The 17,908-nt window shown below is 41.3% G+C and overlaps 1 protein-coding gene across 7 annotated transcripts in view; it reads right to left on the bottom strand.

Moving 5' to 3' along the window:
- The window catches only part of SLC4A10 (solute carrier family 4 member 10), a 169,235-nt gene extending 153,044 nt beyond the window's left edge, over positions 1 to 16,191 (bottom strand). For 2 of the 7 annotated variants that reach the window (XM_083840796.1, XM_083840797.1), the window contains exon 1: positions 3,189 to 3,330. In XM_083840796.1, the coding sequence (XP_083696922.1) occupies positions 3,189 to 3,236 (48 nt within the window). In that variant the 5' untranslated portion in view covers positions 3,237 to 3,330. Of the gene's footprint in view, positions 1 to 3,188; positions 3,331 to 16,007 lie in introns of those variants that run through there. The other 5 variants (XM_083840795.1, XM_083840782.1, XM_083840783.1 and 2 more) reach the window with 5 other exon arrangements.
- Positions 16,192 to 17,908: the final 1,717 nt, after the last annotated feature.

Here is a 17,908-nt window from a genome sequence, read left to right as displayed (position 1 = left end):
CAGACAACAGTATCTGCAGCTCTGATAAGAAATCCATAAATGATCCTCATAGAGACCTGCAGGTTGTTTCTCCCATTCTGTAAACAAATGACGACTCCATGGCAATCTTTCAATTACTCACAACTATTTTAAAGCATTCTGAATAAAAATACACTTGATGGCTGATAAATATAACATTAGATGATGATATAGAAAGCACAGGAGTCTGCATTTTGTAACCATATTAGTATACGTATTGAGCGATGGAAGCAAGACAAAACTCGTGTTTTCAAGAATTTTGAATAAACTGTCCCCATGTGGAAAAAATATTTTTTTAATTTAGTTCTACAATATTGCACTTATAGACTATTCACAATAGATTTCTATTAATTTTCACAAAAATTTGCCCACATTGTGTAGGAAGAAAAAAAGAAACAGAAGCAGATGCCTAATTTCTAACAAAGGTGCTGCAGCTGTGCAAGAACTGTTTCCAAAAGGAGTCTATAAAAATAGGCTAAAAGTGTGCAGATGAAAACCTACTTTCACTTAACTCCTCAAAACCACAGGTAACAATGTGTTATATCACTTTATAAAGTGCTGAGGGTTGGGTTTTTAATTAAAAGCTTGTATAACGAATCAATAACAACATATGACTAACACTACAACATAAAGATTCCACTTTGTGAACACTGTGGGATTTTGATGAGAAACCACATTGACGTTTCACAATCTCTGAGCACCATTAGAAGATAAAATTAATCAAAGACTACATTTGCTATCTTTTACTATGAATAGCAATTATAATGTATCGTGTTACAGTTTCACAAAAAAAAAAAAAGAAGAAAAAAAAAGAAACAATTAGTTCTGTTCCACATACCAAAACCACTACACTGAGCCCTTGAAGGAAACAAGTTCTTTCAGCCAGGAGCCTTTTTCTTCATAACCAGTGTCCATCAACCTCAGACGTAGCTTGGAAACAGAACTGTACCTGTTTTGCAGCTTGCGTGCCTGTTTCCACTTATTTCCAGTCAAGATGAGGATTGATCCCTAAAACAGAAGCACTCTAAAGGTACTGCTGTGTCACGGTATTACCTTCCAGGATAAAAGTGCTGAAGTTAGTACCGATCCCTATTCCCTAAACTCTGCCCTGATGCCAGGTACAAGACTCCCACCATGCAAAAGCCACTTCTGCCATACCATATGCAGGGCTCTAGACATCAGCCAGACTGAGGCTGCCAAAGCACATTTAGACACTTTACTGCTTGATGCACAGCGAAAATGCCAGCAGGACAGAGGGATCTCCAAGACTGCAGGAGTTGTGACTTTACCATCATTGCCGTGGCAGGAAAGCAAGGTTGCCTCGCTGAGACCCCCTTGGAAACAGCAAGAGCAAGAGAGAGGATTGAGGACAAGTACCATAATAAATATTATGTAAAGTATGGAAGACTCCCTTCCCCACTTGAAGCTTACACAACAGCTGCTGAACTAGTGAGCTGTAGTAAATGGGAGGTGGGATCCAAGCCCCAGACACGACAAGCAGTAGCACTGCCGGGGACCTGCAGCTCTGCAGGCAGGTGCTGATCAGAGGAGGGCTCTGCCATTCCAGACTGCAGAGGGAACTGGGGATAATCCTTCCCTTAGCAGCACACAAGAAATACTGCCTTCTGTGATCCTCCCAACAACTGCAGCCACCTTTCTCTCTGTGCATAGCCCTAGAAGAACAAACTTAAAGCCAGGTGGAATAAGGTAACCGTATATACTGCCCTTCCCAAAAGCGAACTCCTCCAACTCCCCGAGCAGCCGCTGCCACACAAGCGGAGGCGATGCACATTCACGAAGCGAGACCGAGCTGCACGTAGGCTAGCAGGGTACAAGCAAGAGCCAGTCTGCTACCGACTGCGGACTATCGAGCTGGGCTGAAACACAGAGGACTTCCACAGAATCAGTGATCATGAACATCATGGATGGAAACTGGATTGACAGTGAATTGTCTCTCAACGGCAAGGAACTGGGCAACTGGTCTGTCAGTCAAAAAGACAAGACCTTTTCCTACTCCTGCATCATAAGCTGCAAGAGCGGCAAGTAACAGGAATTAGGACTCCTAAAAGGTATCCAGAAAGCAACATGAAAAGCTGCTCCCCTGCCACAAGGAAAAAGGAGATGCCAGGGATAACCTCACGCTGTGTAGCAACCTGCCACCTGACTGCAAAATGGACCACGTCAACAGATGATGGGAACAGACCCCACAAAAAACAGGCTTGCCATGAGTGTCTCTCATCAACCTACGGCAGCTGAGACTTGGCTCCTTCAAGCTTTGTCAACGCTGTGCAGCTTGTCGTGCTAACACAGAACCGTTTTGAGAGCCAGAGAATCCTCCGCAGACCTATGCGGTGCGTTCCTGTGGATGTGCGCGCAGACAGGCTCTTGTGCATGCACATGAGAGACTTCTCCCTGCCCCAGACAGTCTGATCTCCAGCGCCAGACAGGAACCTCCATTCACAAACAGCATCTCGATACGAGAGCAATATTGACACCCACACGTACATCTTGCGTGCATCCGCAAACCCTGCGTTTGCGGGAAGGCAGGCAGGAAAGAGGGTCCCCAGTGACTTAACACCGTGAAAAGTACCCCACCAACTGATCCCCTCCATACTTGCTGGGGAAACGCTGTGCTCTGAGCCAAGGGCGCACCGCGCACCCCCAGCCACGAACCCCGCAGCCCCTCGCCTGAGCGCCACAAACTGCGACACCGCGGCGTGGAGAGACCGGGGCTCCGGAGGGAGACGGACCCTGACGTGCAAGCGCCAGACCTCAACAGATTCCTCTGCTGTCTGCGAGCCAGGCAGGGCCGGGGAGCCGCCGAGCCAGCCCCAGCCCGGCGCGGGGTCCCCGCAGCGGGGTCCCCATGCGCAGCGCGCAGGTGCTCGCTCCCCAGCGCTGCCCCGCAGCCGCCGGGGGAGGCAGAGGGGAGCCTGCGAAAGGCGACGCGGGAGGCAGGGGGATGCGGAGCGAGGGGTGCCGCCGGCAAGGGGATGCCCGAGGCGGGGGATGCCTCAGAAAGGGGCCCCGGAGGGCTGGGACGGACACCGCCGCATCGCTCGGCAGCGGAGCGAGCCAACCCGTCCCCCCGCACCGCCAAACCCGCTGCGACCCGCACGAAGGCGGCCCCCCGCACCCCGCAAATCCCCCCCCCCCCCGCGGGGCCGTACCGTGGGCAGCAGCGGCTCCATCTGCGCCCCTTGGTCCTGGGTCTCCATGCGGCGGCGGGGCCGCGGCGGCGGCGGCTGCGCCCTCCCCGGGCTGCGCGGGGCTGCGCGGCTCAGGTGGCGGAGGCAGGAAGCGGCGGTCACATGGCTCCGCGCCCCGCCGCGGGGGGAGGCAGGGCCCGGATCCACCTGCGGGATGCGGCCGGGGCCAGCCGCCGCCCCCCGGCCGCCGGGGAGGCAGGGGGAGCCCGGCAGAGGCGGCGGGAGGGGGCCTCCACGCGGCTCCGTGCTTCCGGAGGGTTTTGAGGGGGTCCCCGGACCCCCGAGCGGCACTGCTGCCCGCGCCCAGCCGGTGCCTGAGGCGACAGGGGAGCTGTGAGCAGCAGCGCGCGGCCTCCCGGCTCAGAGCCTTCAGGCAGGGAGCACCTTCCCCCAGGGCTTTGTCCCCTTCTCCCCTGCAACGGCCCCTCTCCTTTTACTTGAAAGTTATTAAAATATACCCATTTGCCATGTCTTTCTGGTTGCAGTTAATTTAATAGGAGGCTTACCCCCTCCTTCACCAAATTCTATCATTGCTAGACACTGGGTTTCCCCTGATCAACCTGCCTCTGCCTCTTAGCGGCTACATGCAGCCACACCAAAATCCCAACGAGCTCCACAAATAGCTTCTCAAAGCCTATGTCTGGCTGCCCACATGGGGCAGATGAGCCCCCACGACACTCATGTTACAGACGCAGGCACAGGACCGCCTGCCAACACATTTGAGATGGAAATTCTTGTATTCACTGCTTCCCAGTCCAGCTCCCCAGGAAAACATGCCCGCCCAAAGCCGAGGGCTTGAGAGTCAAGATGAACAGAGTCTTGCCTAGGAAAAATAAGCTAACAAATAAGCCTCTGCCTCCCTCTTCACGCTGATTTCCTTGCAACGCAGCAGGCCATGCCCTACGTTTTGGATATCCTTTGCAGCCTAAAAGTAGATCAATAAATAATTTTGATAAATCTGATTTAATCTCCTCTGGCAAGGGACGTATTTGTCAAGTTTCCTAAAGATAGTCCAAGTCAATTTATTCATGCATTAGGTAAACATAAAGAAAGCAGAGTCAAAGCTGGTTCTCACACGGAAGGGGGCTATTTTTCTGAGTGAGGACTTAGAATTTGGTCTTTGTACAAAGTGATATATGCATGTAACACTCTACAAAAAGACAAACAAAACTATGGTCCAGATTCTGGGACAGATCCAAAATGTATATTTCTATAACGATTAATGATTTACAGTAATTAACACAGTAGGCCACTCAGGTCACTAGAGGTAAGGCTGTGTCAGCATTTGCACAGTAAAATCCTATTTGCAGGAGCTTATAATTAAAGCTATAAACGTCACAATGAAGCTTGGAAAGGAATGTGTTTAAAAGTGATTTCCCTTCTTTAAACAAAAAAGAGCTCAAGTGAATATACCACTTGTGAAATGGGGAAGACTGGAAATGAACGTTAGTGTAAGCATCCTTAGTCTTCTCTGCCTAAATATCTCGAATGTGCCCCAGAGGATAAGGTACTGCAATCCATCAACCCCAGTGCAATTTACACATCTTTATTCCCCAAGAAATGCCCCCAAAACACACACATTCACACCGAAAAGCAAAGAGTAAAAACAAATCAAGTTTTGCCAGGTGAGGAGGGGCATCAGCTGATGGCATACATGATGTTATTCCTCCAATACTAACTTTCCACAGTGAGAAAACAAGATCAAGACCATGAGCACTATTTACAGAAGCTACAAATGAGTTACTGAATGGGTGCCCAAAAGAGAGTTAGGAGTTGTTTTTGCAAGGGTTCTTTGTCAGTGCTTTACAGAGCCAGGAGTACGCCATTATTGAATATTAGATGAAATATGGAAAAACTGGTGTTAAATAATTATTATTTGGCAACCTCAAATTATTCTGTAACATCCCACTCCAACCCATACAAAAATCTCAAGACCTCCATGGCCACAATGGTCATAAAGGCACAAATTGCCAAAGTCTAAGTGCAAGTCATTCTTTCAGTAGCTGTATCAAAGAGATTTAATACAAAGATGCAGAATATTGGATCCATAGGAAAAGCTCCAAGGCCAAAGGCTTTCCACACACACAAATGGAAGAACATAAAGGACTAGGGTGAAAGCATTATTCTTAGTCAAACACAACTAAGATGATACTTCCCCCATCCCAGTCACATCCTAGCAGTATATCACAACAGAGAGTAAATAATATATTTATTCTGTAATTGTTTATAATTGAATTCTGTTTTCCTGTTCTTCAAGGTGGCTTCTTTCATGCTTGCATCTGATCTGAACCACACTCCCAGTCACATCCAGCAATTCTCTTTTGCAGATTACTCTATCACGGGAGTAATGCCATCCCCAGGCAGTCTTAAAGTAGCTTCTCTCCCTGACAAACATTAGCTTTAAAATGAGGTTGAGTAGGCTTTAGTATATAGTTTTTGAACTTTTAGAATACAGTCAGGTCATATTTTCAAGCTTTTGTATAAGGCTGCTACAGAAAAGAGTAAGAGGAGGTTCTCAAGTCATCAGTAATACAAGAAACTTGAACGAACAAGTATTGTGAAATCACAACATGCAGATACACTGGATTTTTAAGAATACCTAGGATATGCTACTCTAAATACTTTTGTGACATATATATAAAAAAGATGAAGTTAGTCTGATGTATATATAATAATTATATAAGTTTAAATATAAAACATGTATTATTATAAATAATAATATATAATGATTACATAAATGAGATAAGGAGGGCTTCTACATTTAGCTTTATGATGGTAAAACTCTTAAAACACACTTCAGCAGGGAAAAGGAAGAGCATTTTTCTTGTTCTGTTATGTTCTGAATTTAGGTCAGAAACTGACCCGATCCCTGTCTGGAGTCATGTTTCAAAAGAAAAAGATGGCAAAAGTTGACTTCTATTATCTTACCTAACGTTACCTCTCGCCTCTTGGGCCTGAAGCAAGCTGGTTAGTCAAATGTTCTCCTGAATCACGATCAATGTTTTCAAACACCACTGAGCAGATGTTTTGTTCCTTAAAATCTGGCCACAAGAGGTATGTATTATATAAAAGGGGAAATATGTTCAAAGGGCACAACCCATTCTCAAAGTACTTGGTAGGTATATAACATACCTTTTGGAGGCATAATGCATATGCTTAACTACTTGTTTAACATAAAAAGTGGTCAGGGATGTAAACAATTCTCACTGCCTTGAACACCTGAACACAGCCTGTACACATACAAACAGATTTGTGGTAACATGCTGCTCCAAAATGAAGAGCTAAAAATCACAGATTTTAATCTTATGAGAGGTCTTGCAGTACTTCTCCTACTGTATCTTTGTAATAAAAGTTCTGTTTGTTTTTTTGTTGGTGGTGGTGGTGGGTTTTGTTTGTGTTTTTTTTTTAACCTAAGGAGTACTCCCTGATCATCAAGATTGATGAGTCCTTCCCTCACCTAAGTCCCAAGAAGGTATTCAGATATAAATAAGTGATGCTATTCATGTACTTATAATTTTATGCATGCACAAAAGCTGTTACAGAAGCTTAGTATCACTTACTGGCCCAGCACCACTCACATTTTTAGTGCCATATCTTTCTGTCAGTTTTCATTTTATGATCAAAATATGGCTATAATCTAAAAGGAATGCTCTATTTAAACCATTTCTCCAGATACAATTCCTGTTCTAGGAAGACGTCCTGGGTATATTGGCTCTTCTCCCAGTTTAGCCATAAAATATGTCACTACCAGAATGGACGAGGGGGAGAGAAATCGCTAGTAAGGAAGACTGAACTCTTGACTTTCACACAGTTGTTAGTTACAAAATGGAACATGTCAATCACTTATTTTAAATTGTCCTCACATTAGAAATATCCTTGGAGCCTACCTAATTCACTCATTTATATCTAATACTCTCACCATCTTCTTAACTCTAAAAGGAACCTGTACTCTTGCCGGACCTAACAAGGTCACCAGTAGCTTTTAGCAGCATAGTGAACAATTTCACACAAAATTTGGAATCAGAAAGGACTGGAGTTAGATTGGTTTGTGCCCTCCTGATTCCCACCTAAGTTCAAGCCTCATGTATGCTGGTAAATAGCGTGTACACAATACACATCAGTTCTGATTGCTTATGCTGTGCATATTTATCATTAAAGTATTTCTTTAACAAAGGGAAACCTTTAAAAAATTTGCAGGTTATTTTCATCCTCTCGCAGGTACCTGTATTTCAAGTAAAATTAATTTATTTCTAAGCTTCAGGATTCCTTTCTATTTTTGTACAGCTTATCATACAAAATGAAAAAGTAATGTCTGTACCTCTCAAACTACATTTTGACCTAAAAAAAAAAAAGATTGCCTTTAGATAATAAAAAGGAACATCCCATCAATCCATCCTAATCCTAAGATATTTTTTTTTCCTGTAATTAGAGAAACTATTCTGACAAGAAGGTAACAAAGGGGAGGGAAGAAAGAAAAAGAATCTGGCAGCAGCTTTTCCCTCTCTCCATTATTCCTCCCTATCTGAAAATAAATAACCATCTGGATCACTGTACTGCCTTTGTGACAGGTGGTACTCAGTTATGTTTCTCATTTTATTGGAAAGGAGTAATGACTCTTTCTTCTGCTAATACACTCTATCTGAAATTATTTGACTCTGAGTTAATTCATCTGAAATCTGATCCAAAAAGTTTCAGTGTTGATTGGGATATATTCTTCAATGGCGACGATTTCTTTTTTCTGTTGGCATCAGAACCAGAAAAAGTATTGTAATAATTGTCTCACTAATATAACTTCTCACATTCTTGAGCCAAAAAAGTAATGCCAATGAAATATGTCTGTGTCCATAAGCCCAATCCTACAACTCTTGTAACGCAGTGAGACAATCTGTGTTGGTAAAGAGTACCAAATATTTGTTAATTCCTTAATTCTCCCCAAAATGGATCATCTGCCAAAGGTGTTAAATTTTGTGGTGTTTGAATTCTAAGCTGGGCCTTTGATTTTTGCTATTTGGTATGTTAATATTAGAAAATGCTATTTAAAGATGTAAAATAAAATTAAGAACTGTGAAGACTAACAGATAAAGTAGTATGTAAAATGAATTAATATATCAGTTTGCCAATTATTATGCTAGCTACCCTTTCTAGTGTTATGTTTCATCAAGTACTCTCTCAAGTGAAAGAAATTCCTCAGACATATCATCCATTTAATCCGACTTTCTAAATAAAATATGTTGAATCAGGCTCTGATTAGTCACTGACCTAAATAATCCTTCATAAAGATTAGGCTGTCTTAATTTTAAGCCTACAATGGAGGGAGAAGGTTTTCCTGTTTCTTGCTCAGTTATTCTAACAGCAAATTATAACTGAAGATGTATCTTACAGATGTAAGACAACATTTGCTTAGATTGGGCTTCTAGACATTGGATCTTGCTACATGTCTTATTTCTAGGCCAAGAAGTCTTCAGGTAGGTACTGCATTAGTAATTTTCTTCCTTTACAGTGCTTCTAATTTCTTGCTGCAAGAAAAGACTGTACACTATTGTCATACAGCTCCCCTGACCTGTTTGAAGTCACCATTCTTATATGGCACAAGAACACAACAATATTCTAAACTTGGTTCGACAACACAACAGTCAGAAGCCAAACTATAGGCCTTTTACCTCTGGATCATCCTGTCTTCCACATCATGGAACAGGATAATTCCTCTCTTAACTACTGCACCACATGGAGAATTCCTAATGAAGTCTAAAGGGTCAGATAATGACCAACAAAAGACAGATGAGACTGGCTGTGTTTTTATTTGCTTGCAATATTTCAGACTCGTAAATACATATTAAAGGAAATATTATGAAGTGCATGTTCCTCCTTTCACCTTTCAAATCCTAATCGTATCCTTTGTCTGTCACTTGCTTTAGACTATAAGCACTTCAGCAGGGGGTCTGTCAGCCTCTATAACAGACCACACATCACGTGGCCTTACTGCGCTTGAGAAACCGGCACAAAACGTCAGCCAGTAGCTTTTTCGTATGTACTCATGTAACTAAAAAAAGAACTATGCCTTGACACGTATATAATATATAAACAGTAATATTTGGCACGTATATCTAAGACACCAAAGCTATCTGTGCTAATCCCAGAAACAGAAGCTCTAAGCCATGAGAACTAGGCTTATCTGCACCCAAGCCACGTGGGTCCTTGATGTAGTTCAGAGTTTATTTGGTGTCATTCCTGAGCTATCAGATTTTGAAAAGGAAGTTACTCCGACGCTTGACTTCAGAAAGTTAAAGGTTGCATGTGAAAGGAATACCAGAATACTATTTATTTAACATGGTGTCATTAACTGAGTCTCATGTACAGGCTCTTCTCACCCTTCCTAACACATCCCCCCAGGATGACCTGCCTACTTTAACTTTGCCTGGTCCCATGCCAGGGTCTCCACTGTTTGCTCCAAAATCAGATTAGCAGGGTATTAGCAATGAGATTCACACCAAAGGCACACTTAACAACTTCCGGATACACGAGCAAACTCTAGATTTCCATGCAGTTACAAAAAAATAGTAATAACTCTTGTGGTTGACATCTGATTCTCAAAAACTCATCAGAAATTCAGAGCTAAGATATCCGAATTACTATACTGAATGAAAGCACTGTCTCCACATTTTAAGTTGTCCCCACAGCAGGTGTGTTTGAAATCTACCTGATTTGGCCATCTATGTGTCTCTGATACTCTGCTGCTCTCGCCTTCTTCCTAATTCAAACAAACAAACAAAAAAAAATGCACACAGAAGGTTGCCAGTAGACTTTATCAGCAGAGTTAATTTCACACAATAATCAAAAGTGGACAATGTATTAGCAGAGGTTTATCAGAAAAATACTCCTTTAGTGAAGACAAACCTTTAAAAGATGGTCTATTTGCAACCTGCTACAGGTATTTGTATTTCAAGTAAAGCCACAAATCAATTTCCAAGCTTCAAGCAAAAGAAAACAATGAAAAAAAATGTTTCTGTAAAATACACTTCTGTATTTCTGTAAAAATACACTAAAATAATTTATGCAAACCCAGACAAACCTAACAACAACAAACAAAGGATGAAGTCTTGACTCTAGGGAGTCCGTGGAAATTTTGTTACCAATTTCTGTGGCAGTAAGATCTCATCTCAAAACTTTTTTCTTTTTAAGTCTGCACAGATTAGGTTATACATAACACTGAAGTTCCTTAGTAATCAAACCATTGCTATAGTTAATTTATAGAGCTCAATTTAGCTCCCTCTCTACCCATCACTTTTGGCAGAAACCTGGCCTTAGCATCACAGTGTTCTTTTATCAAACATAATTATTCTTCCTCCCTCAGGGAGCCTACTCAGATACCAAACACAAATGATCGAACACTCCCTCTTACTGCATTTTCTAATCAACACATAACTTCCAGCCCAAGCAGCTTTCTTGCTATTCACAAGATTTCTATGACAACTACTTTCATAATCATGTAATATGAAGTGTTCATTTTAAGTACATTTTGCTATTTTCAAAATTTCTAGCTCTCTAGTGGCTCCTCACAAAGCAACCATATCCACATCTAACACATTATTGACAAAGATGACAGAGCTGACATTAATAGTGCTTCCTCTCTTTCAAAATACCACCTTTGTCAGTTTGCTGCTTTAACCACAACATACAGGAAAAAACACATGCTGAGCTTCAGTTTTCTTGCTGTTAAAAAAATAATATTGATTTGCTAACAAAATAGAAATATATGCTCCCTTTTAATCTTCTACATAGTGCATTTCCAGAAAAATAATCTCTTACCTGAGATCCAGAATCCAGGATCTTGACTGGCTGGTGATTTCACAAGACCAGCAGCTGTTATAAACTGGCACAGCTCCAATACAGTCAAATGGGCTATGTCAGCTGAACATGCATTCCTTACTTAAGTAGCCAACTTTAGTCAAAAATAGGAATTTGGAAAGAATTTCTGCTGAATTGCAATTGCTTTCCTTCATACATATTGCTGTAGTTACTATAAAGTACAGAAACATTAAAGAGAAATACTTTTTCTTTTAGCTTTCAAATTCTGCAGAGACCAAATTCATCTATACCTCCTGATACAGATGTAATTAAGATGTAGAAAGTGAAATATTTACTGAATTACTGCCCTCACTGAAGTCACTAATAAAAGTCCCCGGGTTTTGTAAAAACTTGACTGCATTGGATTTCACTTACAAAGATTACAAAGTAGAGTCCTGTTTTGTTATGTTTGATAATAGTAACAATGGTGTTTTAAAAATATATTGGGAATCAAGTGTTAGTAACATACATTCTGCAAGCTGCTACCATACTTTCACAACATTTATCCTAAAGCTCAGAACTCAGCCAAGCACGTTGGATCTATCCAACCTGATTGCTTTCCATGATGGATTTCTCCCTGTTTGTGGTCAAGTGGAGGGCAAGCAGTATCATCCCTCTTGTCATTACAAAGGCTTTCAACACAGTCCCCCATAGCATCCCTGCAGAGAAACCAGGAAGATATGAGCTGGATGGGTGAACCACAGACCCATTGAGAAGCCGGATGGTCCATTAAGCCGAAAGGTTAAGTCAGTGGTTCAAAATCTCACTGCAGTCAGCTGCAAGGGGTGCCCATCTCCAGTCAGTCAAGTTTGGCACTGACACTAACACCCAAAGTTTGTTGATTTTGATGACCCAGATGATGGGACAGAACAAGCCCTCCTGAAATCCATGGAAGCACCTAAATTGGACAAGTTGTTGATATGATGGAAGACGGGGCAGCCATTTGAGAAGACCTCAACAAACAGGAGAAGCGGGCTGACAGACACCTCATGAAGTTTAATAGAGAGAAGTGCAAAATCCTCTACCTGGGGTGAATCAACTCCACAGGCTGAATCAGCAAGATCACAGCCAGTGGTTTACAGGGACATGATTATTGCCCTCTGCCTGGGGCTCACGAGACTACATCTGAAATAATGCCTCTAGTTGCGGGCCCACAGTATACAGAGAAGGGTCAACAAACTGGACTCTATTCAAATTATACACTTGCATCGCTGACCACCTGAATTTCCGTGAGCAGTTTAGGCTCATTTTGTAGTTTATAAAGAGAAAAAGTAAATTCTCATTTATAATTTATCTCACCCAAAGGTACATTTAAGGTGAATCATGACCTAGGTGCATCTGTTCCTCTCCAATGACTTCAAAAGGATTTCACAAAAATTGCTCAGCTGCCAACAACCACATTTGACAGATCTAACATGGTTGGAGTAACCTCTCAAGGTGTCCTGCATTATACATGAAAAAAGAAGAGACCACTTACAGAGTAAATATCAGTGTAAAGTCTGAGCTCCCCTTTTGATTTAATTTTGGCTGAAGTTAAATGCACCAATCACAGAACTGAGCTCACAACTTTTGTTTGGGAAAAGGTATGAAAATTAAGCTCAAATACAACTGTACTTTCCTGCTTGCAATGAGAAGGCATAAGATTAAAATTCCAAGTATGACGAGAAAACTAAGAAGTATTAATATACTGATATTAAAGGAATTATTTGTGCAAACTTTTACCAGGGCAGTAGGCAACTCTTATTAGAGCTCTCAAAAAATCTTATCTGCATGTCTGTCGGATCCCTAAGACTGCAAGTGTGGGGTTTCTGTCTCTTATCTATTTATAGGGTCTTTAAGCCCATTAAGAGATTAAAAAAAAAAAAAAACACAAGCTATTTAGTACATGTAATCTGTTTGCCATTTCTGCAATTACCACATTATTCCCAGACTTGTAAGTGTAAGGACACAGATGTAAATCCACTCCCTAGCCATTGCATTATGCTCAACAATGCATGTACTAGTACTCTAATATGAGAAATCATTGCCTGTTCCTCAAAAACAGAGCCAAGTCTTCATACATGCAAAATATGTTACCACCTGCAAGCAAGACCACAAGTTGTCAAAACTTCTAGGATTCTTCTAATACTCTCACCGCACATATGAAAACTTAAAACCCATTGGAGTGAAAGTGTGAGATTATCAGGATCACCTGAAGCACCAAACAAATATCATACTGACTGCACTGCACCACTGGATGCATGCACTGGGGCGCTGTTGTGTACTTTGGTGTTGGTGTCACATCACGTGTCTTGAAAACAGCAACAGACTGATCAAAACCTTAACCAAAATTACGTCAAACTGTGGTGTACATCTTGCACAATTTAGGCTGTGGGACATTAATGTCTAAACAACTTAAGACTGTTTCTCAGCTCCCATTCTGGTATAGCCATGTTGAAAGGAGACCATTTTCATTCTATTTCCCCCCCCAGTACCCTTGTTCCCCACAAAAAGGGAACCAGGACCTGGGGAAGCTGTAGTGCACTGCAGCCAAGACAAGTGGGACACCAGGAGTGCAGGACTCATTCCAGATACAGAGAGACTGGAAAACACAGAGTCCAGAGCCTTCTCATGAGAAGGAAATGCTCTGCCCTAACCTGAGAATCAATGGTCATAAAGATAATGCTCCAGCTCAAAGATCCAAGAAACTCACAGCCCAAATGTCTGGCTTCATACCTGCACCACATGTGTTACTTGAATTTTGCTGCATCTTATTAGACTTAGTGAAAACATTACAAGCTCAGAAGTATATTCATTTTTTTCCCCCACATTAAGAAAGGTATTTCTTCTACAGACTTGCTTTTCTCACATCTTTTGACTAGGCTACAACTACACATCTGGAATATAATAAATCACTTGTTTTGTATTCAGGGCTGGCAAGAGGAAAACCCATTAAGGGTAAAGAGTATTTTGTCACATGCTTATACTGCTCCTACCATTGGAGGTACACTGTATTTTAATTTATTTTCTGATACTATTTCAGAAAATATAACTACACTGCTATGGCTGCAGCACACATGGTCATTCCTTGGCTGTCCTTAAATTACTAAGCTATGAATAAAGCTGGCAGTGGAACTGCAGTAGCACCAAGTACACTGCAAGTTTGTTTAACAGTTTCTCTGGAGGAATTTGCAGTATTGGAAGTCTAACTTCGATTTCTCTAATGATGACTCTGACAGCCTAACAGATATAAGATACACAGAACATATGTGAAGAGCACTTGCCTGTAAGATCTTTCAGGATACTTTATGTTTCGAGAACACTCAAAAGGGGCAAACAAAATGAAGATCACAACAATGTATTTCTATACAGTTCCATAGGTCAGCTTCAAAAATCTCCAAAAACTTCTGAAAGTGGCTTTAACAAATTCAGTGTGAAATTTTTCCCATTTCTCCATTACAAGAAAAATTGTAAGGACAGGGCAATATATGATTATTAATATTGTACTGAATACTAAATTTTGATAACAAAATTTAAACAGATATTCTAATAATAAAAAAGGAAGAAGCCTGTATCTCAAAGGGGAAATCTATCTCAAGATACCCTTGTGAATACTATTGTCACAAGTTCTGCCATTGCTTTCAGCTGACGAACAAACCCTCAGGTGAGAGGAGTACATTTTCACCTTAACTGATTGCTGCTGTTTGTCCAAATCACAAGGCTACCATCAATCAGAAAAGAATATATTTTAAAGCCCAGAGGTGGTAAGAAACAATTTAATGAAAGACATTTTTCTCTTCCTTTTGGAGAGTCTGTAATAAATTACCCATTTTTCAGGCAGAACTACTTAGGAATGACAATGTATCATTGTGCTGGCTTAAATATGAGAATAATACGTTCCATTCATACCACGGAACAGTAAATACATTTTTGGGGACATTAAATAGAAAGAAGGTAAAAAAGATTCTCCAGCTCCTAAGGAATTTGCAGAACTCACTGTCTGGAAAGAACGAATGCAGTATCCAAATGCTGCTAGTAGAAAGAGCATGAGGAACCTCTGAGGTGGATACTGCCACCACCTGTGGTCATTTAAAGTAATCATGATTTACATCACAAATAGAACTTGCCCAAATTCACAAAACACAATTTGCACAGCTGTTGGTAACCATGCAAAGCCACAAGCCTTAGAAAATAGAGCCTTGGAGTCTTAGTGAAAAGGCAATTCTGCGTTTGTCTGAAACTCAATACGCTGGTGAATTATCCGAAACATGACATACAGTTACAACACAAACACCTTAGTCATGTAACCACAGACAGAGAGAGGTCTAGTCCACAACACTTGACATGAGGGTCTTGTATTAACTCTCATCTGTTACTGCAGAAGAAGCAAATACTCCATATTTTGAACAGGAACCTGGCGTCAACTGTCATGCAATAATAACGTACGAATGAGTTTATCCATCATATATAACTGATTCAGAAACTTTATCCAAAGAGTGACATTGGAATAGAAACCTTACCTGGCATCTCTTTTTTAAGATTCAGACCCCCTGTTTAAACATGGACCATACAGCCAAGTTAAAAATACATAGTTATCTCTTTCATCCCAGCAAAACGCATAGTCTCTTCAGTGTATGAACGCAAGGAATCAAGTTATAAACTGTTCTTCTTCTGTGGCACTATTATGGGACGTTCTCAGCAGAAAATCTACTGGTCACTAGTTGTGCCTATGGCACTTCCTAGCTAGTTGCCAGATATTACAGATCTACTTTCAGAGGGGAAACAAGTGTTAAATCTAATAAAAATCCTGATGTCTCACCTTCCCTCATCTCAAATTCAGAACCACTGGGAAAGTCAGTGCAAACCACAGAGCTGAGAAACCCAATGGTAGGTTAAAGTTTATTTACCCTTTCCAGGTAAAAAGCAGCTCAGGACACAGTAGACTTTTGTACTTACGATTCCTCCTTTAGCTGTGGTTGAACATGAAGATAAGGTCTTCCCCCCTAGGTGGAGGCAAGTCATTATGGACACTGTAGCTTTTCTAGACCTTGTAGGGCTGGCAGAAGTTGCTATTTGCCTCAAAGCGGTGTGAAGAAGTGAGGCAGTGCTGCAGTGCACAGGTGAAAGGCATCAAAAAGTAATGCATGCCACTAAAGTCTCCCCCACTCACTTAAAATCCTTCTATACCTAACAACAATCATCTGTGTACACCATCTGCCAGCTGTGAAGAAAAATAAAGTACTACTCTGGTTAGGACTACACATTCTGGTCAGTTCACTCACACTAAATTAACAGGGCACACCACTTGTATTTGCAATCCGATGATTTGATAAAGGAAAAGAGTAAGGTGGTGATATTAACATGTATCCTGTCACTCACTGGAAAGGATTAAAAGCCAAAGCAGATTCTGTGGGAAACTAAGAAACTGATTTAGTGTGTAGAGATTAACTAAGTTTCAATAGTCACAGTGTCATAGGGAAGACAGAAAAATAAGTGAGCAGAAGAATGTAAGGGATTTTTTTAGACACTTCATTTGTCTGATTTGTTTGCTGCATCTAAGTCATACTTTGAAACAGGACTGCTAAATTATGCCTGAAATTGGTCGTTTTCCCCGGAGTTTCACTTCTAAGTACGTACTAGAGCTACACCTCCACCATTTCAGGTCAGAGTGGGTACGGTCTTGCCCTTAGCACAAGGAACAAGGGCAATGTGCCAAATGTGAAACAGTCATGAGCTTCAGTAAAAACGGTCAGACAAAGTGCAGCTGTCTAAGGTCAAGTCCCAGGCGTTTTGTTCAAGTGAACACTAAATAAAAACCTTGTGAAATGGACACACTTTCTAAATAAAGCAGGGATGATCTTGAACTCTTAAGAAAACTGAATTAAATATTCATGTCATGCACTAGTCACAAAAAAAAACAGACTTCCTACGATACAAGCAGATACAACTGAGCCATTTTTTTCAGAGGAAGATTAAAAGCCTTTGATCGAACTGTATCTTTTGAGGAAGTAAAAGCTTTTGGGGGGGGGGGTCACAGTGATGCAGGAGTTGCAAAAGAATTGCTTGCTTTTAGTATATTGAACCTCCTTGAAACTAAGGATTAAAGTCAATTAATTTTTTTTTTAAGTATCAGTCATGAATCAGCCCTAGCAAAACTGTACTATACATCCTTGAAAATATCCTTCCTCAAAAAATTAAAAAAAAAAAAAGGGAAGAGCAACATGTCTCAGATATTTAATGCTTGTTACAAGTTTGCTTATGTAAAACCTCTCTTTCCAACCATACCCACCCCCCACCCCCCCCCCCCCCAAAAAAAAAAAAAAAAAGACACCCCCTCGCGTATTATCTAGCAGTTTGCATCCTTCTGAGTCACAAACCATGTTTTGGATGCCTTCTGTTGTCAGTGACATGGGCTTTAGTGCCACTCAGTGTTCAAATCACACAACTGCAGGGAGCTACTGTAGCAGAGCACTCAGTGTTATGTAGTGGAATGGTATTTGTTGATTCGTGTAAAAATAGGTGAATTTTAGAAAAGAGGACGATATTGATCCTTCACGTGATCTCATCTTCAGCCTTAATGATTCTCTTCTGGGCAAGTCATAGAAGTCACAATGGGGTTTTCAGAGGAACTGGATGAGCAGCATAAAATGATACACGAACTGGTAAACTGTTACAGCCATAAGAAGTAAAGAAATCTAGAGCAGAGAGGAAAGGACAGAGAAAGAAGTTTTCAAGACAAAGGAGGCAAGTCAAAAATCAGAGGGAACAAAAAGAGATGCTGAGCAAATACGTGCAAGTGAGAAAAGAACAAAGTGAATGCAAAGAAAATGAGACAAGGAAATGAGGGCAAACAATTA

The sequence above is a fragment of the Anser anser genome (genome assembly GCF_964211835.1).
Source record: "Anser anser genome assembly, chromosome: 6".
NCBI lineage: Eukaryota > Metazoa > Chordata > Aves > Anseriformes > Anatidae > Anser > Anser anser.
Note: the sequence above shows the minus strand (reverse complement) of the source record. Positions and strands in the feature narration are given on the sequence as shown.